This window comes from Orcinus orca, chromosome 2, assembly GCF_937001465.1.
Source record: "Orcinus orca chromosome 2, mOrcOrc1.1, whole genome shotgun sequence".
NCBI lineage: Eukaryota > Metazoa > Chordata > Mammalia > Artiodactyla > Delphinidae > Orcinus > Orcinus orca.
The window spans coordinates 94,237,011-94,258,882 of NC_064560.1; the positions used below are offsets into that span (position 1 = coordinate 94,237,011).

Here is a 21,872-nt window from a genome sequence, read left to right on the forward strand (position 1 = left end):
ACCTGTTCTTAGCAGTGTAAGCACTGAAATGGGAGGGTACAACATCTTCCAGCAGATCTCGCCACAACCAATGATTAACAAAGACAGTTCCCTCTTCTGTCCCACACAAATGATCACAGAATCACAAATATCAGAGCTGGAAGGACCACAGAGATATGCAGTCCAATCTCCTCATTTTACAAATGAGCAAACTAAATATCAGACCAGTTAAATACCCTTATCGACAGGTCAAGGAAATTCGAAGGTCTCTAATGGAGCCTTTTCCCCTTGGAATCATGTGCCAAAGCTCAATCAGCCGGGGCTAGTGATTAGATCCAGTTTATACCAGAACTATATTTATTGCCTAGGTATCACTTCCGGGGTTCATACATAAGTATCAGGAACTAAATTATTTGTTAGAGGATGGCGTTAATAACAACATAGGTCTGTCTTTGAGCCCATATGAGAGGGTTTTGTTACTGAAATACCAAAAGAATCTCATTTGAAACATCCCTTACCTATCTGGCAAGCCTGCAGCCTGGACAACTTAACTGCCGGACAGTCCTTTGCTGGCAGGCAGGGAGGACGTGGGTAAGAGTGCACAGAAGAATCTCTTAGTTTATTTTGCAATTTGCAAAATGAAACTCAAAAAAGGCTGTAACTGAACTTTTTCTTTAGGGCTTCGGGATTTAAATCTATGACAGTGGACAGGTAACGTAATCCACAGGGGTGTTCAGACACGTAACTGCCCTAAAGCACCCCCTGGGAGTAAACTGCTAGGTGGAAAGAATGTGTTGGCTGTTGTTCTGTGTAGAGGAGGGGCTAGGAGAAAGTAAGTGTTGATTTCCCCAATGTTTCCTTTGTGTGGCTGCCGTTGCCATGTGGTGGTCTGTTGCTATGAGATTTGTGGTGCCAGACAATGGCTGCTGGCTCTCTATGACTGTGCTATTAGGTTGAGCTGTTTCTGCAGGAGTCAGACTAGTAAGCAATTGGCTACGCAGTGGAGAAACCCTGGTCACTGTGCACCATCCCTCTCCAGGTAAGTGCTGCCTGAGGCAAGACTGAAGGTGAAGGAGTGTTAATTATAGCCAAGGAAAAAGAAAAATCAGTAGCTGAGAACCATCTTAGCTTTCCAGTACAAATACCTAAAATTAGATATTTCATAGTTCACACAAGTACTTTCCTACATCAGAACCACACAGAATAAACCAAGGGTAACTATCAAGGTTACCATTTCCATGAAAGATTAATGGATAGCCTCTTCCTGTTAGTGAGAAGGACAAAGACACCCACAGTCGGGATCTGTAATCAGATGAGGATAAGAACCGCTGAGGCAGGTTCTCGCGGAGCTACCACAGGCTAACTAACTTCCTGCTAAGCAAAACCACTGCCTATTACTCCGATAATGAGAAAACTTTGTCCCACAGACCAAAAGTACAGGGCTCAACCACAGAGTTTGAAGCAGGGCCAACTGTTCTGCTAGGTAACAGGGGCCAGAGTACACAGAAGTCACCCTGGCTCTGTGTAGATGTCAGCTATTTACCACCCTCATCCTTCTCCCATAGATTACTCTTTCCATCTCAGCTATTTACCACCCTCATCCTTCTCCCATAGATTACTCTTTCCATCTCAGAGCAAATATACACTTTTAGAGTATATGTAATTTCAATACCACCTAGCCCCTATGATATTCAATATGGTAAACCACTAGCTATATATGAATATTTAAATTTAATAAAATTTAAAATTCAGTCCCTCAGTTCCACGTGCCACATTTCAGGCGCTCAATATCATGTGTCACTAGACTATCATTTTGGAGAGTATATTTCCACCACAAAACGTTCTACTGGACAGGACAGATCTAACCCAAGCCCCCATAAATTAGAAATCTAAGGCCAGGAGAAGTTCAGAGACTTATCCAAGATCACATGGGTAGCTTAATGCACAATCTGTTCTGGAATTCAACTCTCCAGACTCTAGTTCAGAGATATTTGTCCTGTACTACTATGGCTTTAGGGCACTATTATTCCTTAAAACAATTCATCTCAAACAGCTGCAGACACTCCTAGTTGTTGGACTAAAAATGTATACCCTGATGTGGAGATGGGGACGCATAGCCTTTCCATGTTTTTTTGTGCACATATATGACAAAACCTTTACCAAGTGCAAAAACTGAAAACTTTCTCCTCCTCACCAAATCATTAAGCTATAATTCAGCTGTGGAGGATAAGGCCAAGCTTATCACAGAGCTTTTCATACCCTCTGGAATACAACGTAGTTGCACTCATTTCAGCTTCAAAAATGTGGTCTTATAGCACTACAACTTCTGTCTTTCTAATATTTTGGTAAAGAAGACTGGAGAAGAAGAATTTTAGAGATGTTGTAAGAGGGATTTCTACATGGAGTGGGATGGTGAACCTAGATAAATGATTATCAAAGCTTTTTTTTTTTTAACAGCAGAATCCTCTTCAAATATAGTTTTACAAAGGAGCTTAACATATAAATCACCCAAAAGTAGAACTGCTCTGGGTTGCATCTGGTTGGGTAGCAGAGATGCAGGCTTCAGTAGCTGTGGCACATGGGCTCAGTAGTTGTGGTGCACGGGCTTAGTTGCTTCACGGCATGTGGGATCTTCCCGGACCAGGGCTCGAACCCGTGTCGCCTGCACTGGCAGGCGGATTCTTAACCACTGCACCACCAGGGAAGCTCTGAAACGATTCATTTTCAAGATGCCATAGTCAACTAGTATTGGATCCACGCTGACTCCAAGATTTAAGCCATAGATTCTATTAACTTAAAAGCTGGATATGTCCTTATTGGTCATCTAGTTCAACTATACTTAAGAGATGAGGTAACTACAGTCCAAAAAAGTTAAGGAATTTGCCCAAGGTCACACAACAATAGTGGCAGAGATATAGAGGTCTCCTGATTTTCACTCTAGGGCTCTTTCCACTATACCACAAATTCTGTCTAGAAAGCACATTTGCTGAAGTAAAATATATCACTAGTGATGGCCTTCGACTTAGTGCTGTAGTCTAGAAAGGAGAACCTGTAGCATTTCCTGGAATTCTTATCTAATAAGTCAGCTTTGCCTTTCTTTAAAATGCCGTGGAAGCCAGTAAGCAATTTTGCCTCAACAAAAGTATGTGTTTCCAGGACCATGGGTTAAGGTAAGATCTGTGAACCAGAAATAGACTTGGAACCTGTTATTTTGATTTGAAGTGAGGTGGGACAAAGTGAAATCAGGGGAATCAGACCTCTGCATAATAAGAATACGTCTTAAAAAAGCCAAGGAAGACACTCCAGGTTATACTTGGGTCTTCTTAATAGTCCTAAGGTTGAGCCTAGTTAAGGAGGATCTTTGTAGTGCTGGCTGAATCACAAACAGCCTAAAAAGGAGATGGGATCTGCAGGACTTTCAAAATGCCTCCAAGGCAAGGTTTACAGTGAGAGATAGGAAAGAAAGCAACAACGCAGGACAGGTAAGCACAGAAATCAGGAAGAATTGAGGTCATGACCCCTACACCTGTTCTCAGCAAGGTGTCTCAGTTCTATAGGAACCGCAGGATCCTCCATTCCCCTGAGAGGCCAAGCATTCATAGCTTCTCTCTAAGCCGTACGGGTTTTTCAGTTTGAAGACAGTAGTTTGCCAGGCAAAGAGACAAGAAAGTATAAAAAGTTGGGGTAGCAGACAAAAAAACCTAGAAAGCTGGAAGGATTTTTAAAAAAAGTATCTGTATATAGTTCTTATCATTAACTTGAAAATTGACTCAGTACACTAGATCTTATAGATCTGCAGAGGATGATCTTTGCAGGAAATCTCTGTTTAAAGATGAAAAGGAATGTGAACCAGTTCTGATCCTAATTCAGACCTTTGCCCACAGACAGTTCCGGTGAAGGCCCTCTGGGACGGCCAGAAAGCAGAGTATATATCACTGCAGAACAGTTCTCTTTCCCTTGGGATGAAAGAAAAAGAAAAGAGAGGTAATAAGCCCTGAAATACAACATGATAAGTGGGAGAAAATATGGTATTAAACGTAGAGGACTAACATCTTACAGGTTTAAATAAGTTAGAGTGATCTTAAACTTGGTGAAAGTAATATTTATTCTGAGTTTCAGAGAAGGTATAGAATTCTGGAAAGTATCTGATTTTATAGTATCTATTAGATATATATTAACATAGATCCAGAAATGACAATGAGATGGTGTAAGCATCCATTCATTCAAATAAATATTTGTGAGGGCCTACTATAGACGCCAACCATTAAGTACTGGGGATATAATGGTGAGCAAAACACAGTCTCTGAGCTCATAGAACTTTTGGAACAGTGGAAGAGATAGACATTAACAGAAAAATACAATTATATACACAATTGCAAATTGTGATAAGTGCTGTGAAATAAAGTACACGGTGCATTGAAAGTGTGTAACAGGGGAACTTGGTGATAGGCCGCCAGTGACAACCAGAGACTCTTTCAGAGCAAACGATTAAAAAAAAAAAAAAAAAAGAAAAATCTGTGCTAACATCCCCCTGGCAGGGAGGGAGAACAGGAATCCTCAGATAAAAAGGTAACCATTGTTCTCAGGAGAGTGAAAGGGTTATTAGCCTCACTCTCAGAGTTTTTATCAGGTTCACATACATAAAAAGCATACTGCCCTTGGAGAGAGTCACTACCATAAAGATGGGAAGAATACAGTAAATTGGCAGAAAATTGATGTTTTCTATCTTCAATATATTGAAGCAAGAGGCCCTGAAGTTTGCTTGGTGGCGCAGAGCTGTGATCTGGATATGTTTGTCATTCCAACAGACTCTGGCTGTTTAGATATTTGGCCATAGGCAGATGACATTTTTAAAATCAGAGACAGCCACTTGTGATTTCCAGATTGTATATTGCATACACACATACAGAGTCAACCTCTAGGTCAACCTGTCTCTTCACTGCCTCTGCATCAGTTTCTAACACAATAGGATTATTTTCTTTTTCTTTTTGCATTATGGTCTCAGGCACACAATAAAACCTTATCAGCAACGTTATTCTGAAGGCTGAAACTTTACTATATTGCTAACAACGAGAGAGCCAAGAACACAGAGTTCTTAACCTGTATCACCCTGTATCACATCAGCACCTACTGCATGGAAAACCTTAAATAAATACTGGATCACAGCAAAATATTCAGAGAGGCAGACTGGTTTTTATTGAAATGACTAGAATGAAATGCCTGAATTTCCACAGGCAGGCTGATAAGATTGCTTATGATCATCAGAGATAATTAGCTGTGCTCCTCTGGGCCTCTAAACTCCTCAGAGTGGGGATGCTTTGAAAGCCCGGTTACTAATGCAGAGACATGATGCGACTCTGAGGGCCAGCCTCTCTAACCACACATTCTTTCACAAGGACTTGGATTCTTTATAAAAAGAAGGTATACTGAAATCAAATTGCCGCGGATGGTACCAAGGGATCTGAAATACCTGGTTAAGTCCCTTTGCACCCCTAATTTTTCAGGTTTACAAACTTTCAAAGCAGAAGAGATTCTGTTCTCAGGGGCAAGTAGAACATACAAGAAGTCTGGATGGTAGCCTTGGGCAGCAGCGCCCTACAGTGAGCCAACTGCTGAGTGGATGCCTGAAAACAAGACCATGTAAACAGTTCCCTGTTGCCTAGGCCTATAAAATCTGTACTAAGTGACAGATGCGTAAAGTGGCGTGGGTGGCTGGGCAACGAGGCAACCAGTGGGAAGGAGCTGGCTGCACTTCCAGGTGCTAAAAAAGGCAAGAGTTGCAAATCCAATGAGCCAACACTAAGTCAACTTAGGGGTGACTGTTTTCCATTTCCTTGACTCCCACGGCTGCCCTTTTATTAATTTTTCTCTTCAAGCCTGACCCAAAAGTTCATTTATATTCATATTCTCCCATATAAAATGAAAGGGAAATGGAGAGTATAGACACAGTTTGAATTACCGCATGGCCAGCACCTATCAAATGACTGCTTAAGTACCAGGGCCGACACCGTTGAATAGCTATGAAGGGGAGATAATTAATTTAAAAAACTGGCAATCCCTAGAAGCTAGGCAATTTTACAGACAAGTTTGCTGTAATCCTCTGGGTAGGTATCACCAGCAAACTATGGTCACTTGAGACTCCTAATAAATACTAGGTATTATTTATAACAATAAGCCCCCTGTTGACAGAAGCAGGTTGAGAAGGGATGGAAAAGCCACACATAGCACTTACCATCTTCTGTTTCCTGCCACACGATGCCCTCAAGGTTGACGCTTGTCCCAGGTTCGCAGGGGCCCAGGCACTCGGGCTCTGTGGCCAGAGCCACATCACATGTGTTGACCCCAACTGATCGGGTACGAACCATGATCTGCTCACAGGGGGATGCGATGTCATTATTGACCACTGGCACCAAAAGGTGCAGTGGCAGCACTGCTGGTGTGGAGACAGGGGACTCCATCTGTGGGGGAAGAGAAAGTAGTAGCTGAGTTACAAGGAGGATATTTATAGGAAATAACTTCTCTGTATTTAATCTAGTCCTACATCCTTTCCTGCCAGAGTGCAGAGGGCTTTAAATGTAAGACTTTGGTCCTCACTTCCAAGTTCTAGCTCATGACACCATTACAAATCTAAGTGGTTTAGATGAGTGCACCCTGGACTAGGAGAAGCTCTATTTCTTATTAACAACCCTCCTCATAAACTGTGCTTGGCTAAAAGTGTATTAAAAAACTTGTCTCATTTAAAAATCTCTAGTGAAAGAGAATCAGGGCCAGACTTCAACAGCAAGGGAGCACACAGATTGATGAGAAAGAAAAGGCTCAGCTTCTGAGGCATGTTCTATTGCTACCACTTTGCTTCCCTCCCATCTATCATTCAACAAATAATACATTAATCAGGTATAAAATCCAAGAATACAGGTGGGATTAAAGAAAGGGAGAAATATCCAGATCCTAGGAATGCCACTTCAGGAAGACTAGAGCTTTAATCCATCTTTGGGTAGAAGGAAATCTACTTAAAAGTTACAGGAGGGCTGGGAGCAACCTGTCGGGGGTTTCTAACCCACAGAGATTATAACAGCGATTGGTTAATGAGAATGGCCTTTCGGAGTGTGAATCTGACATCAAGTGTACATGTAAGAAACAGGAGGTACTGTTACTATCCAGAAACCAATCTATAGCAGTCTATCGTCAAACACAAGAACCAGCAATCTACCTCAAAAAACTAGACCCTCCCACAAGAATGCAATTACTTAGACGCCAAGAAGAAAGCAACGCATCTAGAGTTAAAAGAAAAATTGTAATAAAAAGCAATAATCCCTTAATTCTTTAAACCCTAGCATTTATCAGGTTGACAAAGTACCAACTCTGAGTCAATACTGCCTACACCCTAACTAAACAGTGTCTGGGATATGCAAAGGCACTCAATACACAAACTGACTGATCTTCCCTAAAGATTAAGTATGATACCAATCAGAAGACCTAGAAAATAAGAGTCAAGGATTGGGACCCTCTTTCCCTTGTGAAAGACCAGGTTGAACGTACTCCTTCAACAGACCCACACTGAAAGCAAGGCACACACGCACCCATAATCCAAGCTGCTGGACAGCTCTGCAACAGAACTCTGGTTCTGAAATAGTTTACTGCATGACCACCACTCTATCTGTAATCCATCTCCCTCCTTTTAAACACATATATGCACGTGCGCGCGCACACACACACACACACACACACACACCCCTACACCTTCCTGGCCTCGAACACTACCCTGGAAGCTGAGATCTGGCTACTGCATCCATTCTCTTCAGGGAGCTCTCTGACTTCTTGGCTTACAAGTCAAGTGATGGTATTTGCAGACCGTCACTATCAGAGTTCACAGAATGCTAGAACACTGATTCTGATCAATTCTGGTCCCTGAAAAGCTGCCAAAACCTTATCCTTATCTGTTTGTTGTTACACACATCCACCCTGTACTTCCCTAACTCCACCCTTTTCATAAAATGGAAGTGGAAGCCTGTCTAATGAATCTTCTGCATAATGGCAAATGCCAAAAGGCATTTTTGGTCTTTTGTACTCTTGAAAATCAGGCATTTATAATCCAATTTGGCAAACTTCTTGGGATGTGGTAGATGCCTGAAAAACCCTTTAAAATTTCTAAGCACAGATATGAAGGCGAAAACAACAGAAAAAATGAACTGGATTTCCTACTACTCCTGTGTAGTGCTGGACTCTGGCTCTATCATTAAGCCCTCTCAGGAATTATAAGAAGGTGGTTCATTAACTCTTTGGAAAGGAAGTTTCCTGGAGATTTTACCTGTGAGAGTTGCTAGAAAGGGGAAATCAGAGACAGAGTATACAGACCATCTTTACTCTTAGCCTCACCTCTGTTTCTTGGCTCTTTCTCTTGGGGAAGCACTAAGACAGAAGCAACTTCACAGTTAGTATGTGCATTTCCTTTGCTTAAGAGTTTGTTCTCTTTTCTATACCTTTCTTCTACTAGCAAGAGAAATTCCTGCCAAGTCCTCTTTCTTGGACAAAGAAATTGGCCTGCACCTTTTAGGTCACTCCTGTGAACTTTCTGATTGCCTCGCTTGAGCAAGTCCTATTGCCAACCTGTCCCATGGTTGAGGCAGCAATCCTAATCAGAGAAGGCGGTAAGTCCCCAGGGAGTCACCTACACACTCTGCCATCAAAGACAGCTCTTTTCTGTAAGTGGTTTCATTTCCTGTTAGGTTATTCAGTGCTGCTGGGAGGCCAGGGAAAAGATAAGCTACTAACATCTAGACAAAGCTAAGCTCCCAATTCTATACTAGCAGACCCAGAAAACAACGTCTAAGATATAAGTACAAAACACCACTGTTGCATTCAAGCAGCTTGCCAAATTAAACCCTGCGGGAAAACATCTGAAGAGAAGAAACTTAGCTGAACTGATCACTAAGAATAACAGAACTAATACACACGAGGAGCTGATTAATGTGTGTATGCATCAAACCACACTTACTGATCAGAGTTAAGTTACTAAGTAGAGTTCAGGATCTCTGTTTGTGTGAGGATGACTTTATTTAACTATCTGATTAGTTAAACGAGATTTCTGAGGGTGAGGAGAAGTGAGGAAATCCACCTATGGATGTGGAACTACTGTTCAGTTTCCTTCTACTTTGCAAAAGAAATCTAAGGAGCAGCGCAATAATGTTTAATTACAGATCTAGCTCTGCTAATTACTGTTTGGTCACATTTATAATCTACATTAAGCCATAGTGCATAATAAACAGCTCTGTGATATTCATCTAATAACCTAGGTGGCTTTGTGGGATTTCAAATTCTACTATTCATCGGAACAAACATAGTTTCATTTAACACTCTCCAGGAGAGGATAAAAATAAAAAAAGGACTCGTTTTGCCATGTTTCCTGTATGCCTAGGATATAAGAGCAGGGATTGTCAAGAGACTGATGCCAGCAGGGAAAATAAGGAATAGAAATATGAAAAGTTAAGGTCATTAAATACCTTAACAACTATGACAATGAAAAAAGCTGGGCCAATTCTCAGATTCTGAAATGCTAAGAAGTGCCACCATGGCTCCTGGGGCTTCACTGACATGGGAAGGTAAACAACAAAACAAAACAAAACCTGAAAAGAGACAGAGAATTTAAAGATGGAGCTCTCTGAAGTTTCCCAATATTTCATGTCCTTTATTTTTTTAATGATACTTCTTTTCAATTCACCTTTAGATATTAGTCTAATAGCACTCCCACACTTGAGAGGCACTAATGGAGGGAAAAAATTTCAAGGCGGCAACATAATTTTAGGGGTAGAAAATGTAGCAAAGAAATATTTGGGACAGACTCTCCCCTTCACAAATATGAGTCTGATATCTTTACCTTCACAGTCAAAAGGCAGAAAAGGAGCTGGTTCGACTGATAACTGCAGTAGCTCTAAGAAACTCCCTTTTATTCAAGAGTGAAAGATTACTGGGGATCATGGTTAGATGAATGTTCACATTTATCAGGAAAGACTGTGCAGAAAGTAGAATGTCATTAAATATACTAAATACTATATTAATAAGAAGTTCTCTTTCTTCAATAATTCCAGAGATCCTTCAAGATTTTATAGTGACTCGGCATCAGCAACACTAACAGTAATATACGATCTTGATTGATGGACAACATATAAGTACTCACCCTGATGTATTATAGTAAACTTGATTTGCTCACAAAGTTTTTATTGTGGGTTATTAAAAAAAAAGGTAATTTAAAAAATCCCATTTATCAGTTTATTGTGTTATTTATATTTCTCTCAAATTAAAACACAGGGGCTAAAACCCTCAATTGTTTGAACTGCCTTCTGTCGATTGGCAATTTGAGACAAAAATAAGTTCACTGTATTCTTGTTTAATAATTTAGGATTATTTTTGCTTATTCTGAAATATCTTTATTATGAGAGGCTGGAGGGTGGAAATCATGGAATAACTGAAGATGGAGGCAGGAATCTGAATTCTTCCTCTCCATGAAGCTCTTGTCAGAAAGCAACAGAATATTCCGAGTAAATCCCCAAAGAGCTTAACATTTAACTACTAGTGAAGGAGGAAATCAGTCCCTTTTCAAACACTAAGTACCTTTCCAAGTGCCTCTCCAAGAAAAAAGGAAGGAAGGGAGGGAGGGAGGGAGGAAGGAAAGAAGGAGAGGGGAGAGGAGGGGAGAGGGGGAAAACGAGGCTTGCCGGTTTCCTGAGCTTCCAGATTTCACTTGGGCTGCTTTGAAGAAGAATTTGGTTGTAACTCTGGTTAATTTCCCAGACATTTTGTAGTAGAAGACAAGGAGGTAAAAGAGAAAAAGAAAGATGTGGTAGCTGGCACCACAGCCAAACATCAAACAGTTCTTAAAAGCTACATATTCTATTATTCAAAGAAGACTTACTTTAGCATTCAATTTTAACCAATCATCACCTGGTCAAGGTCAGCAGTGAAGGCTGTTCCAGTGTGTACTAGAAAATGCAAGTGCAGTGAACACATAATTTAAAGGCTACAGATTAGCCATAGGGAGTTCTCCGAGATGATCCCTATAGAGTCTCAGGCTCAGACCCTAAAGACTCTTCTGGTAAAGAGAAGGAGATGGCAGATCAAACGATCCTAATATTCAAGCCTGTCTAAAACTCCCAATGTGTGGCACTGAGTAAATTATGCTGGAAATTGAACAAAGGAAAAAATCTCATAAGCAAAATCAATGCATAACACAAATCACATGGCAGTGTCCAATACTGTGCAAAGGTTTTTGCTGAATGAAGCATCTCTTTTGCTCTTCCAAATCTTCTCACTCTACAGTCTCCTGCCTGCTTGAAATGCACCACATTTTCCTTCAGCAAAACTATTAACTTTGTAGCTGATGAGTAACCATAGGGACCTAAGTACTACCTACCTCTGAAACTGACTACATTTTTTTTCACGCAAGGTTGATGATCCCTCCTCCCATTCCTACATGCTTCCAAAGGAAGCACTAGAATTAGCTCTCAAGAATAAAGAATTTGAGAAAAATTCTGTTTGGCTGCAACTACTTCCTCTCCTGAACACGCTTCTTACCTCCTTTTACATACTCATTTCCTAAAAACATCACGGCTGGAACGTGTCTTCTCTACTCCATCCTCTTTCCCCTTAAGGAAAGTAAACACAACCGAAAGCTAAAGCCTTTCTCTGAATCATTCAGAATCACAGATGTCAAAAGAAAAGTCTCAACGTATCCTCCAACATGGATGACTAACTGTACTTAAGAACCTAATCATCATTTATATTGATGGTCCTATGAGAAAACACAAGCATTGTAATTGTGACATCACAAACCACATCTTGCTCTGCAGCAGCTTGGGAAGGAGAAATGGGAATGATTCTCCCTGCTTTAAGCCAGCTGTTCTTCACCTTCCAGGTCTTGGGAAACCTTTACAGATTTAAAAATTGAGAACCTTACACAGCTTTTATTTATGTAGGCTATATTTGTTGATATTTACTGTGTCAGAATTAAAACTGAAAGATTTTAGTATGTACTAATTAATTTAAAACAACTAACAGCTAACAATTTTGAAGTGACACGAGACACTTGGTGGGAGGAGGAAGGAAGGTGGGTGTAGAGAGGAAAGGGCAACACAGGGATCCCTGCAGTGATTGAACTGTATCTTGACTATGTGGTAGATACCCAGACTAGACATGTGATAACATTGATAACGAAGACCCAACGCAGCCAAAAAATAAATAAATTTATTTTAAAGAAAAGAAAAAAAAAAAAGAAAGCTGGTCTCACACAGATTTGTATGTCGTTTTCAGATAATTGTGGATATTCTCCTTTGATGTGACCCCAAAATGCAAAGAGTAATAGTTCTTTTTATTTTTTAATATTTATTTTATTTACTTGGCTGCATGGGGTCTTAGTTGTGGCACGTGGGATCTTCGTTGTAGCATGTGGGATCTTTTAGTTGTGGCACACAGGATCTTTTAGTTGCGGGATGTGGGATCTAGTTCCCTGACCAGGGATCGAACCCAGGGCCCCTGCACTGGGAAGCACGGAGTCTTAGCCACTAGACCACCAGGGAAGTCCCAATGAGTGATAGTTCTTAAAGGTTATTGACAATGTGGAATCTGAAACTTTTTGTACTCTGTTAGATTACAATCCATTGGTCTAGCTTGCACTTGGAATGTTTCTTTAAGTGCATGATTTTTTTTTTTTTTAACATCATGCATTGGTCATTTGGAAAATACAGGTTCACTGAGTTAGACAGCTCTTTCAAATGTTGACATAGTCCATTAATATTGAAAAGTGTTATTTGTTAATATTGTCTCTGAGCTTATCAGGAAAGTCTTTAAAATACTGGTAAGGTGTCAAACTCATAGGGGGGTAGATACAAATTTTCCAAAATTGTAATGTTAGTTTGAAAGCTCAAATTTTATCATTAACAACAAATAACTGTCAGTTGTTGTCCTTGGAATAATAGGCTTGTTACCAACCAGGGTTCTTGGCCTTCTCTAATCAGTAGAAATTGATAAGATGCAAGACAAGGAATTCAGGCAAGGCTTCACTGGGGCTCCTGCTGCAGCAGGAGAGAGCAAAAACAAGTAGCAAGTTCCCTGGCTTGCTCACTGAGGCAGGGCGAGCTGGTTCTTTATATGGGGTAACGGTAGGGGTGGGTCCGGGGTTTGGGCCAGAGGGATAGTTTAGGTGGTTTGTCCACCACTTTGGTGGTGGTGTGTGCAGGGGGCATGCACAATATCTTGCTTTTGCTCCTGGTACCCTGTTTTTTTGCTCTTGGCTCTTCAGAAGTGGCAGTTGAGTTTTTGGTCTTTTTGTATCTTGTTGTCCATAATTTGCCCCAACTGGGCATGCACGAAGCTATTTTTAGTCCCATATAGTTTCTTGGTATTTTGTTGCTGGAGGAGACAGGTGCAAGCACTGCAGCAAAGGGTCCCTGGTCCCAGCCTGTCTCAGGCTTATTTCATTCATTTTCAAGAAAATGTCTGCTAAATACCCAAGTCTGAATAACTATAATTTGTTAGTTGTTCTCTCAAGTAAAAATGGCATTTCATGAAAAAACTGGCTAGTTCAGCTTGGGACTCAGTTGCACAAGCGCTGTTCCTAGAGACAAACAGGATGCAGAAGAAGTGCTTTATATGTACTTCCCATTTTGCTACATAGAATATAAAATGACATGTACTCAAAGGTCAAGATTTAATAAGCTAATAATTGTTACTGCTTTATTAAAGATATTTTAAAGTGAAACTAGCTATATAAAAATGTTTACCTTTTACTGTGAGGGCACAGCAGTTAAGAATGTTATTACTAGTACAATTTGGAGCCACTGATTTGACTCCTGCCAAGATGTCAGCCATTTTACCTACCATTGCTTTTGCACCATCAGTGCAAATGTCAACAGAGTGAAAAAGGCAAGTAATGTCTTAGTATTATTATGAAAATAGTTTTGACGTGGCAGGACCTCTGAAAAGGTATGAGAGATACTTAGGGGTCTGAGTGCTATATTTTGAGAATTAATCAAGTTTCATGTTCTGGGATTGGGTAAGTGCTCAGCTTCTCCAGAAGCATATGCCATCTGATTCCTATACAAAACTGGGATTCTGGTAGCAAGGAAGTTGAGGGAGGCTGCCTGTTCAGTAGGCAAACAACAGTGTCTGCCACACAGTTTGGAAAGACAGTGAAGGAAAAAGAGACACAAAGGCAGGGAAAATTATTAGCAAGAGTGGAGTAGGTAAGACAGCTCCTAAGATCCAGACTAAGGATTTTTTAAGTAAGGGATGTTCATAAGTTAGGTATTAATAAACTTCAGCAATTGAGTAATGAGTATTTTAAAAATATGGGAGAATAAAGCACTCAGTTAATTGTTTCTAAAACGGACAAAAGAATGATGGTCATTAACTACTAATAAAATTGATCCTTACCCTTGTGGGCAGAGGGGGAATCACTCCTCTAGTGCCTATTTGTTCTCAAATTGCTAAGTATAAGACTTCTCTGAAATTGTAATTTAGTAGTTCAGAAATTAAACATGGCTTATCTAAAAGAAATTTTAAAATGGGTCCCTTAATTAACCAGAAGCCATCCTTTCCTACAGAAGTCTTCCTTGTCTTTGCTACTTAAGCTAAAGGTATAGAGATAAAACTTCAAAGTGGTATGAAGGGTGTTGTACAGTCTGAGTTAACTCCTGATTATGGACACCTTAGCACTACTGAACCAAGTGGGAAATGGCCATCTGCTTAGATATGCTTCAATGCCCAAGTGTCTCCTAGGTGACTTTGTGTTCTATAATATAAGGTCACAGAATATCAACTGATTCTTTATAACTTCCACATAAGACCTACAGATTTGACAGGAAACAATGGGTGATTCCAATGAGAGGTCATTCTGTCTAAACAAAGCACCTTAGGCAGCAAAGCTACTTGGGTTCCTAGAGAGCATGTGCAAGACAAAATTATAAAATCACATCATAGTGTGGAAAAACCTTCAAGATCATCTAACTAACCTAACCGCTCAAGGGTGAAATCTTTTCTATAATAGGTAGTCATAAAACCCCTATTTGGGGACTTTCCTGGTGGCACAGTGGTTAAGACTCCGCGCTCCCAATGCAGGGGGCCAGGGTTCGATCCCTGGTCAGGGAACTAGATCCCACATGCATGCTGCAACTAAGAGTTCACATGTCACAACTAAGGAGCCCACGTGCCATTACTAAGACCCAGCACAACCAAATAAACAAATAAATAGATATTTAAAAAATAAATAAAAAATAAAAATAGGGCTTCCCTGGTGGCACGGTGGTTAAGAATCTGCCTGCTAGTGCAGGAGACACGGGTTCGAGCCCTGGTCCAGGAGGATCGCACATGCCGCGGAGCAACTAAGCCTGTGCGCCACAACTACTGAGCCTGCGCTTACAGCCTGTGAGCCACAACAACTGAGCCCACGTGCCACAACTACTGAAGCTCGTGCACCTGGAGGCCATGCTCTGCAACGAGAAGTCATGCTCTGCAACAAGAGAAGCCACCGCAATGAGAAGCCTGTGCACCACAATGAAGCGTAGTCCCCGCTCGCCACAAGTAGAGAAAAGCTTGCGCAAGCAACAAAGACCCAATGCAACCAAAAATAAATAAATAAATACATAAGTTTAAAAAAAAATAAAATAAAAATAAAACCCCTATCTGAACTTTATCCACCCCGCCCCAACCCTGTGGTGAGAAAATAACCCTTACTTTACTGGATGGCTTAAAAGATTAAATTCTTTAACGTATGTCAAGGGCCTAGCAATATGTCTACAGTATTCTGGCAATCTCAAATGGTAGCCATTATTAGTTATTCTAAGAGTCAAGTCACTCTTGAAAGCTCATACTGAATTTCATAGCCATTAAAACTCCCTAGATCTTTTCTACCCAAACTTTGAAAACATTCTCTTCCACCTCTGACCCCCACCCACCACCACCAGTTTCCTTTCCCAGAAGCAATCAACCCAATGCATATGTATTTGCTTGTTTATATGTACCTTCCCTTCATTCTTTTTACACAAATGACAGTGTACTACATACGCTGTTCTGTACCTTATTTCTTCATGTAATAAAAATGGAGGTAACTGTTTTAAACTTTAAATGCTCATCATCCTAAAAGACAGACTGGATGAAATCTCAGCTCTGTAAAAACATCAGGGGTACCTATATTTCATACAGTCATTGTAGCAATTAACTGAATATGAAGTGCTTAGTGCATAGTGCCCAAGACACAGTAAAAGTTCAATAAATATTAGCCAATAACAATAATGATGATAATAATAGTAACAACAACAATATCTTACAATTTAATTCTATCTTTCAGTCTTTTATGACATTGTCAATCTCTATTCAGACATTCAGTACTTGAACTGTCCATCTGCAGTGGTTCATTCTAGTATAGTTTTGACTTCATTATGTCTTCCCTTCTTCTGGTAGAGGAATTTCTCTTTCCTGTGGGAAATCCATTCCCCCAACTTCATTCCACTATAGGAGTGGGCCCAACTTTACTCAGACTACATGGAATAGGTTCTCCACAGGCTACAGAGATTCTTTCTTCCCCTGGTCCCTTAAGCTGGAAGGACTAACTAAACCTGGAACTGCTAGTGGCCATTTTCCCTAACACTTGAGAAGGCTTGTCTAAGAAAAAAGCCAATTCAGGGGAAAGTAGAATAGAAATGAGCAAAGATAGAATCCCAAAGACATTATTTGAGCCCCTGCCGGAAACTAATGAACTCCACTGGTGAGAACCTACAAATTCCTTGTTTGCTTAAACTAGCTTGAGCCAGGTTTCCATCACAACTGAAAAAGTCCTGACCACTATATATCACCCACAAATTTATATGCATACTTTCTATTTAGTCACAAGTTATAATGAAAATGTTGAACAGGACTGGATCAATGGCAGAGACTTGTGGTATACTAACCTAGCTAACATCTAGTGATCAATACTCTTTAAATATAGCTCTTCAGCCAACTATAAAGTCACCCAACTGTATCACCATCCAGTCTACATTTCACTGACATGTCATCAAGAATATCATAAAAGGTTTTTTCAAATATCTTGAAGAAATCAAGGCACTCCAATCTACCCACCCAAAAACTCTATTGGGAAGAGAGAGAAAGTTTAGAGTGTCATGTTTTAGAAATTAATTTGGTTTCTAATAAGCATTATTTTTCCGGATTCCTTTCTTCATTCAGAAACATTAAATACTTACTATAATCTAAGCACTGTATTATGGCAAGTGATGAATCTTAATATGATCCCTGTCCCTAGGTCTGGGCAGGTAAACAAATGTGAACAAGTAATTAAAGAAATATCATAAAGGATGTAAAAGAAGTACAAAGGTGGCAAGATCACTTGTGTACACCTGGGAGAGAGGCAGCTGACGTTTCAGCTGAGTCTTAGAAGTAAGTTCAACAGGAAGATAAGGAAAATTAGGTTATTTTAGTCAGATGTAACACCAAATACATGGCCTGAGAGGGAACCACAATAGTTTGGAGGGAATGGTCAAGTGGTGGGAGATTACATGTCATACTAAAGAAGGTCACTGTGGAGTTTTAAGCAGGAAAGTGATCTGATCCAATAAGGTTTTTAAATGATAGAAGCAAACTTCAATTACTGCTTACTGTGTGTGTGTGTGTCAAGCACTTTTCAAAGCATTTCATATGTATTCCTCAAAATGACCCTCTGAGGTAATTAACATTGTATCTCCTTTTAAAGATGAATATACTAAAGCTATATGGGCTAGGTAAGTTGGCCAAGGTCATATAGCTACCAAGTGATAAAACTGGGATTCAAACTCAGGCAATTTGGCTCTAGAACCCATGCAATAATAAAGAAGTGAGAACCCAAACTGAATGGTGTCACAAGAAGTCAAGGGAAAATGAAGTTTCAAGAAGAAAATGGGCTGCCGTTGTGCAAGCTGAAATTGCAGGAAAGGGTAAGGCACAGAAGCTAAATTGCACTGGGTAAGGGAAAGCATCAAGAGGTGAAGGAAAGATAATCAGAAGTTACTGTGTGTCTACTGTGCACCAGAGTTATCTTAGTAAATCTCCTACACTCCTATGAAGCAGATGATGCTTTGTTTGACAGAAAATAAACAAAGCCCCATGAAGGTTAATTGATTTGTCCATAATGACCAGTTACTAAGTGGCAGGGCCAGGATTTGAACAAAGGTATGCCTAACTCTAGAGCTTGTGCTCTTTTCCATTATACATGCTACTCCAAAAAACCTTCGGCATGACCAGGAAGAAGAGTGCAAGTACTTCACAAACTATCTGTTTAACATTTTGTTCTAGGACTTAGCTAAAGTTCAAAGTTATGTTTGATGGTCTACAATTTTGAAAATTTGGACATTTGCCTGTCTGCAGTCTTATAGTTCTCTCCCATCTACCAGGATTCCCTAGACGAAAGGATCTCTGACTACATGTGCAAACTCTTTCAATAATTTCCAATGTGATTAATTTGGATTTAGACACTGAACTCTGTCAAAAATTGAGACGCTTTGTGAAAGAGGAAAGGAGGTGGTTGCTATTTAGAATTTGGTAAAGCAAACTCATCTTTTATAAAGAGAACAAAGGTTGTTCAAGAGTTTTTAATCTGTTTTTTAGATCTGAATTTGCACATTTGTTTTGGTAAATCCTTGGTTTCATACAATGATTTTTTTGCTTCAAGTGGCATCATAATATGGTTCTGATTTTCCAGTACAAATATCCTTTGAAGTGGAACTGAAACACCTATCAATAAGGCAGTTAAGCCTTGCTAAACTATGTTTCACTTTTCAACAATTCCTTAGCTTAGCTCTTCTAATATAGACCAACAAAAGTGAAAATACCAAATAACAACACTATATGAAATTTAGAATTTTGTACAACATACTTAACATACAGGGCTCACAAAATCTTATAGAAATTGAGAAGGGCACTTCATCTTTCAAGGGCCAGTAAAGTTAAGCTTCCAAAACAGAGTAACTTAGAAAGGCATCAGAGCATTCAATATTGGAAAAAACTCTGGCCTTAAAAATCTCTCACCAAGGTAGAGCAGTAGGCAAATCCAACAATGTAAATAAGAGTTGCTATATTCTAGGTAACAGATTTTTACAGCCTTCATTACTAAACATGGTCCTTATTGTAATACTCACAAATCCATTCAACAGTGTAATAAAATGAAGAACTCTATAAGGCTCAGAAAAAACAGATATCCTGTATTTGCAGAGTCAACACAAAGTTTATATCCTAGCTTGCAAAACTTCATTTTATATTAGGAGACAACTGTTAAACAAATAATCATAACAGAGGTGAACAGAGGGCTGCAAGTACCCTGCCCAGGGAGTGACTGCCAAGAGGCAACAGGGAAGACTTCATAGCGGAGTGGACCTAAAGGAGTTCCCCAAGAAAAGAATAGAAAGCATACTCCATTTGCACAGCAAAGGAAACCATACACAAAAGGAAAAGACAATCTACAGACTGGGGGAAAATATTTGCAAATGATGTGATGACAAGGGCTTAACTTCCAAAACATATAAATAGCTCATGCAATTCAGAAACAAAAAAACCAAACCACCCAATCAAAATATGGGCAGAAGACCTAAACAAACATTTCTCCAAAGAAGACGCACAGATGGCCAATAGGCACATGAAAAGTTGCTCAAAATCGCTAATTATCAGAGAAATGCAAATCAAAACTACAAGGTACCACCCACACTGGTCAGAATGGCCATCATTAAAAAGTTTACAAATAACAAAGGCTGGACAGGGTGTGGAGAAAAGGGAACCCTCCTACACTGTTGGTGGGAATGTAAATTGGCGCAGCCACTATGGAGAACAGTATGGAGGTTCCTCAAAAAACTAAAAATAGAGTTGCCATATGATCCAGCAATCCCATTCCTGGGCATATATCCAGACAAAACTATAATTTGAAAAGATACATGCACTCCTATGTTCATAGAAGCACTACTTACAATAGCCAAGACTTGGAAACAACCTAAATGTCCATCAACATATGAATGGATGAAGAAGATGTGGTACACATATACAATGAAATATTTCTTGCCCATAAAAAAAGAATGAAATAATGCCATTTGCAGTGTCATGGATGGACCTAGAGATTATCATACCAAGTGAAATAAGTCAGAAAAAGAAAGACAAATACCATATGATATCACTTACATGTGGAATCTAAAATATGACACAAATGAACTTATGTATGAAACAGAAACAGACTCACAGACATAGAGAACAGACTTGTGGTTGTCAAGGGGTTGGGGGGTGGGAGAGAGTTGAATTGGGGGGTTAGGACTAGCAGATACAAACTATTATATATAGAATGGATAAACAGCAAGATCTTATTGTACAGCAACAGACAACTATATTCAATATCCTGTAATAAGCCGTAATAGAAAAGAATATGAAAAAGAATATCTATCTATCTATCTATCTATATATCTATCTGAATCACTTTGCCACACACCAGAAACCAACACAACACTGTAAATCAACTATACTTCAATTTAAAAAAAATGAAAAGGAAAAAGAAAGCATACTCTAAGCAGAGGGAACAGCCTGTTCAAAGGTGCACAGGCATGAACAAACACAATTAGTATATTCAAAGAACTGCAGGTCGTTTGGTTTGGTTGGAGGAAAGAGTAGTACAGGGAGAGTAAAATTTGGACTTAACTTTGCAGGTATTAAGAAACTTCTGAGGAATTAAAGCAAAGGAGTGATATCAGGTTTGTATAATTAAAAGTAAAATTAATGGAAGAGGGTAGACTAAAAGAGATTGAAAAGGAGGGCACCTAGCTAGATGCCTGTTGCAACAAACCCAGTAAGTAAGAAGTAGGAGAAGGCCTCAAGAGACATTCAGGACATACAAGCAGTTTGACTTCACGACATATGAGACATGTAGGTAATCAGTACAGGAGTCAGGTATGACTAGAATTTCTAATTCAGATGGTTAGAAGATGATTCATTCCACAAATATTTAATAAGCACCTAATATATGCTGGGCACTATTCTAAGTGCAGAGGATATGCAATGAACAAAACAGATCAAAATCCCAGTCTCTGGAGCTTAAATTCAAGTGGAATGGTATTCTATTACTGAAAGAAAAAGAAAGAAAAAAGAGGAGGAACAGGTTTCAGTTTTGATTTGGGGAGACTGGAGAAAGAGGAGTGAGATTAGTTTTATATTGCTTCTACTTTGCTTAATTGCCAGCATTCCAGGAAAAGAAGACTGGAAGTGTGTTACAAGGAAGAGGTGGGTCATCAGTGCACAATCTGGAGGGGTCTTCTGAGTATTTTTTAAGGACTTCAGAATAATACATAAATACAAATAAAAACACAATATAATTTTTCACCTATCTGACTGGTAAAGATGAAACAGTTGAACGATATCCAATCTGGCAAGAATACGGAAAAAAAACAGACACTGTTAACGCAGTATTAGTTGGTGGGAATATGAATTGGTAGAAACTCTGGAGAGGGCGATTTGGCAATAGGTATTAACATGTAAAATGTACATGCTCTTTTGTCCAAAAATTCCACTTTTAGAATTTATATTAAGAAGATAAAAGGACAAGTGCACAAAAATGTATCGCGTACAGTTTGCTTCAGTATTAGTTTTTAATAGTCAAACAAAAACCCAGAAACAATCTGAATGTCCATTATAGCATAGATCTATAACTACCAACAAGTACAGAGATCCACAGCATATTTTTGAGTGAAAAAAAGTTTATAATACAGTATGTTTTAAATTAGCCCATTAATGTTAAACTGATCTTTATGTAACTATATACAATTTTTTTTTTTTTTTTTTGGCTGCACCGTGTGGCACGTGGGATGGAAGCTCAGAGTCTTAACCACTAGCCCGCCAGGGAAGTCCCT

At 39.5% G+C, this 21,872-nt stretch overlaps 1 protein-coding gene across 10 annotated transcripts in view; it reads right to left on the minus strand.

Annotated features, from left to right (window-relative positions):
* The window catches only part of ZNF609 (zinc finger protein 609), a 237,744-nt gene that overhangs the window by 60,039 nt on the left and 155,833 nt on the right, over positions 1-21,872 (minus strand). For all 10 annotated transcript variants that reach the window (XM_033437130.2, XM_033437128.2, XM_033437132.2 and 7 more), the window contains one exon: positions 6,212-6,437. In XM_033437130.2, the coding sequence (XP_033293021.1) occupies positions 6,212-6,437 (226 nt within the window). The remainder of the gene's footprint in view (positions 1-6,211; positions 6,438-21,872) is intronic.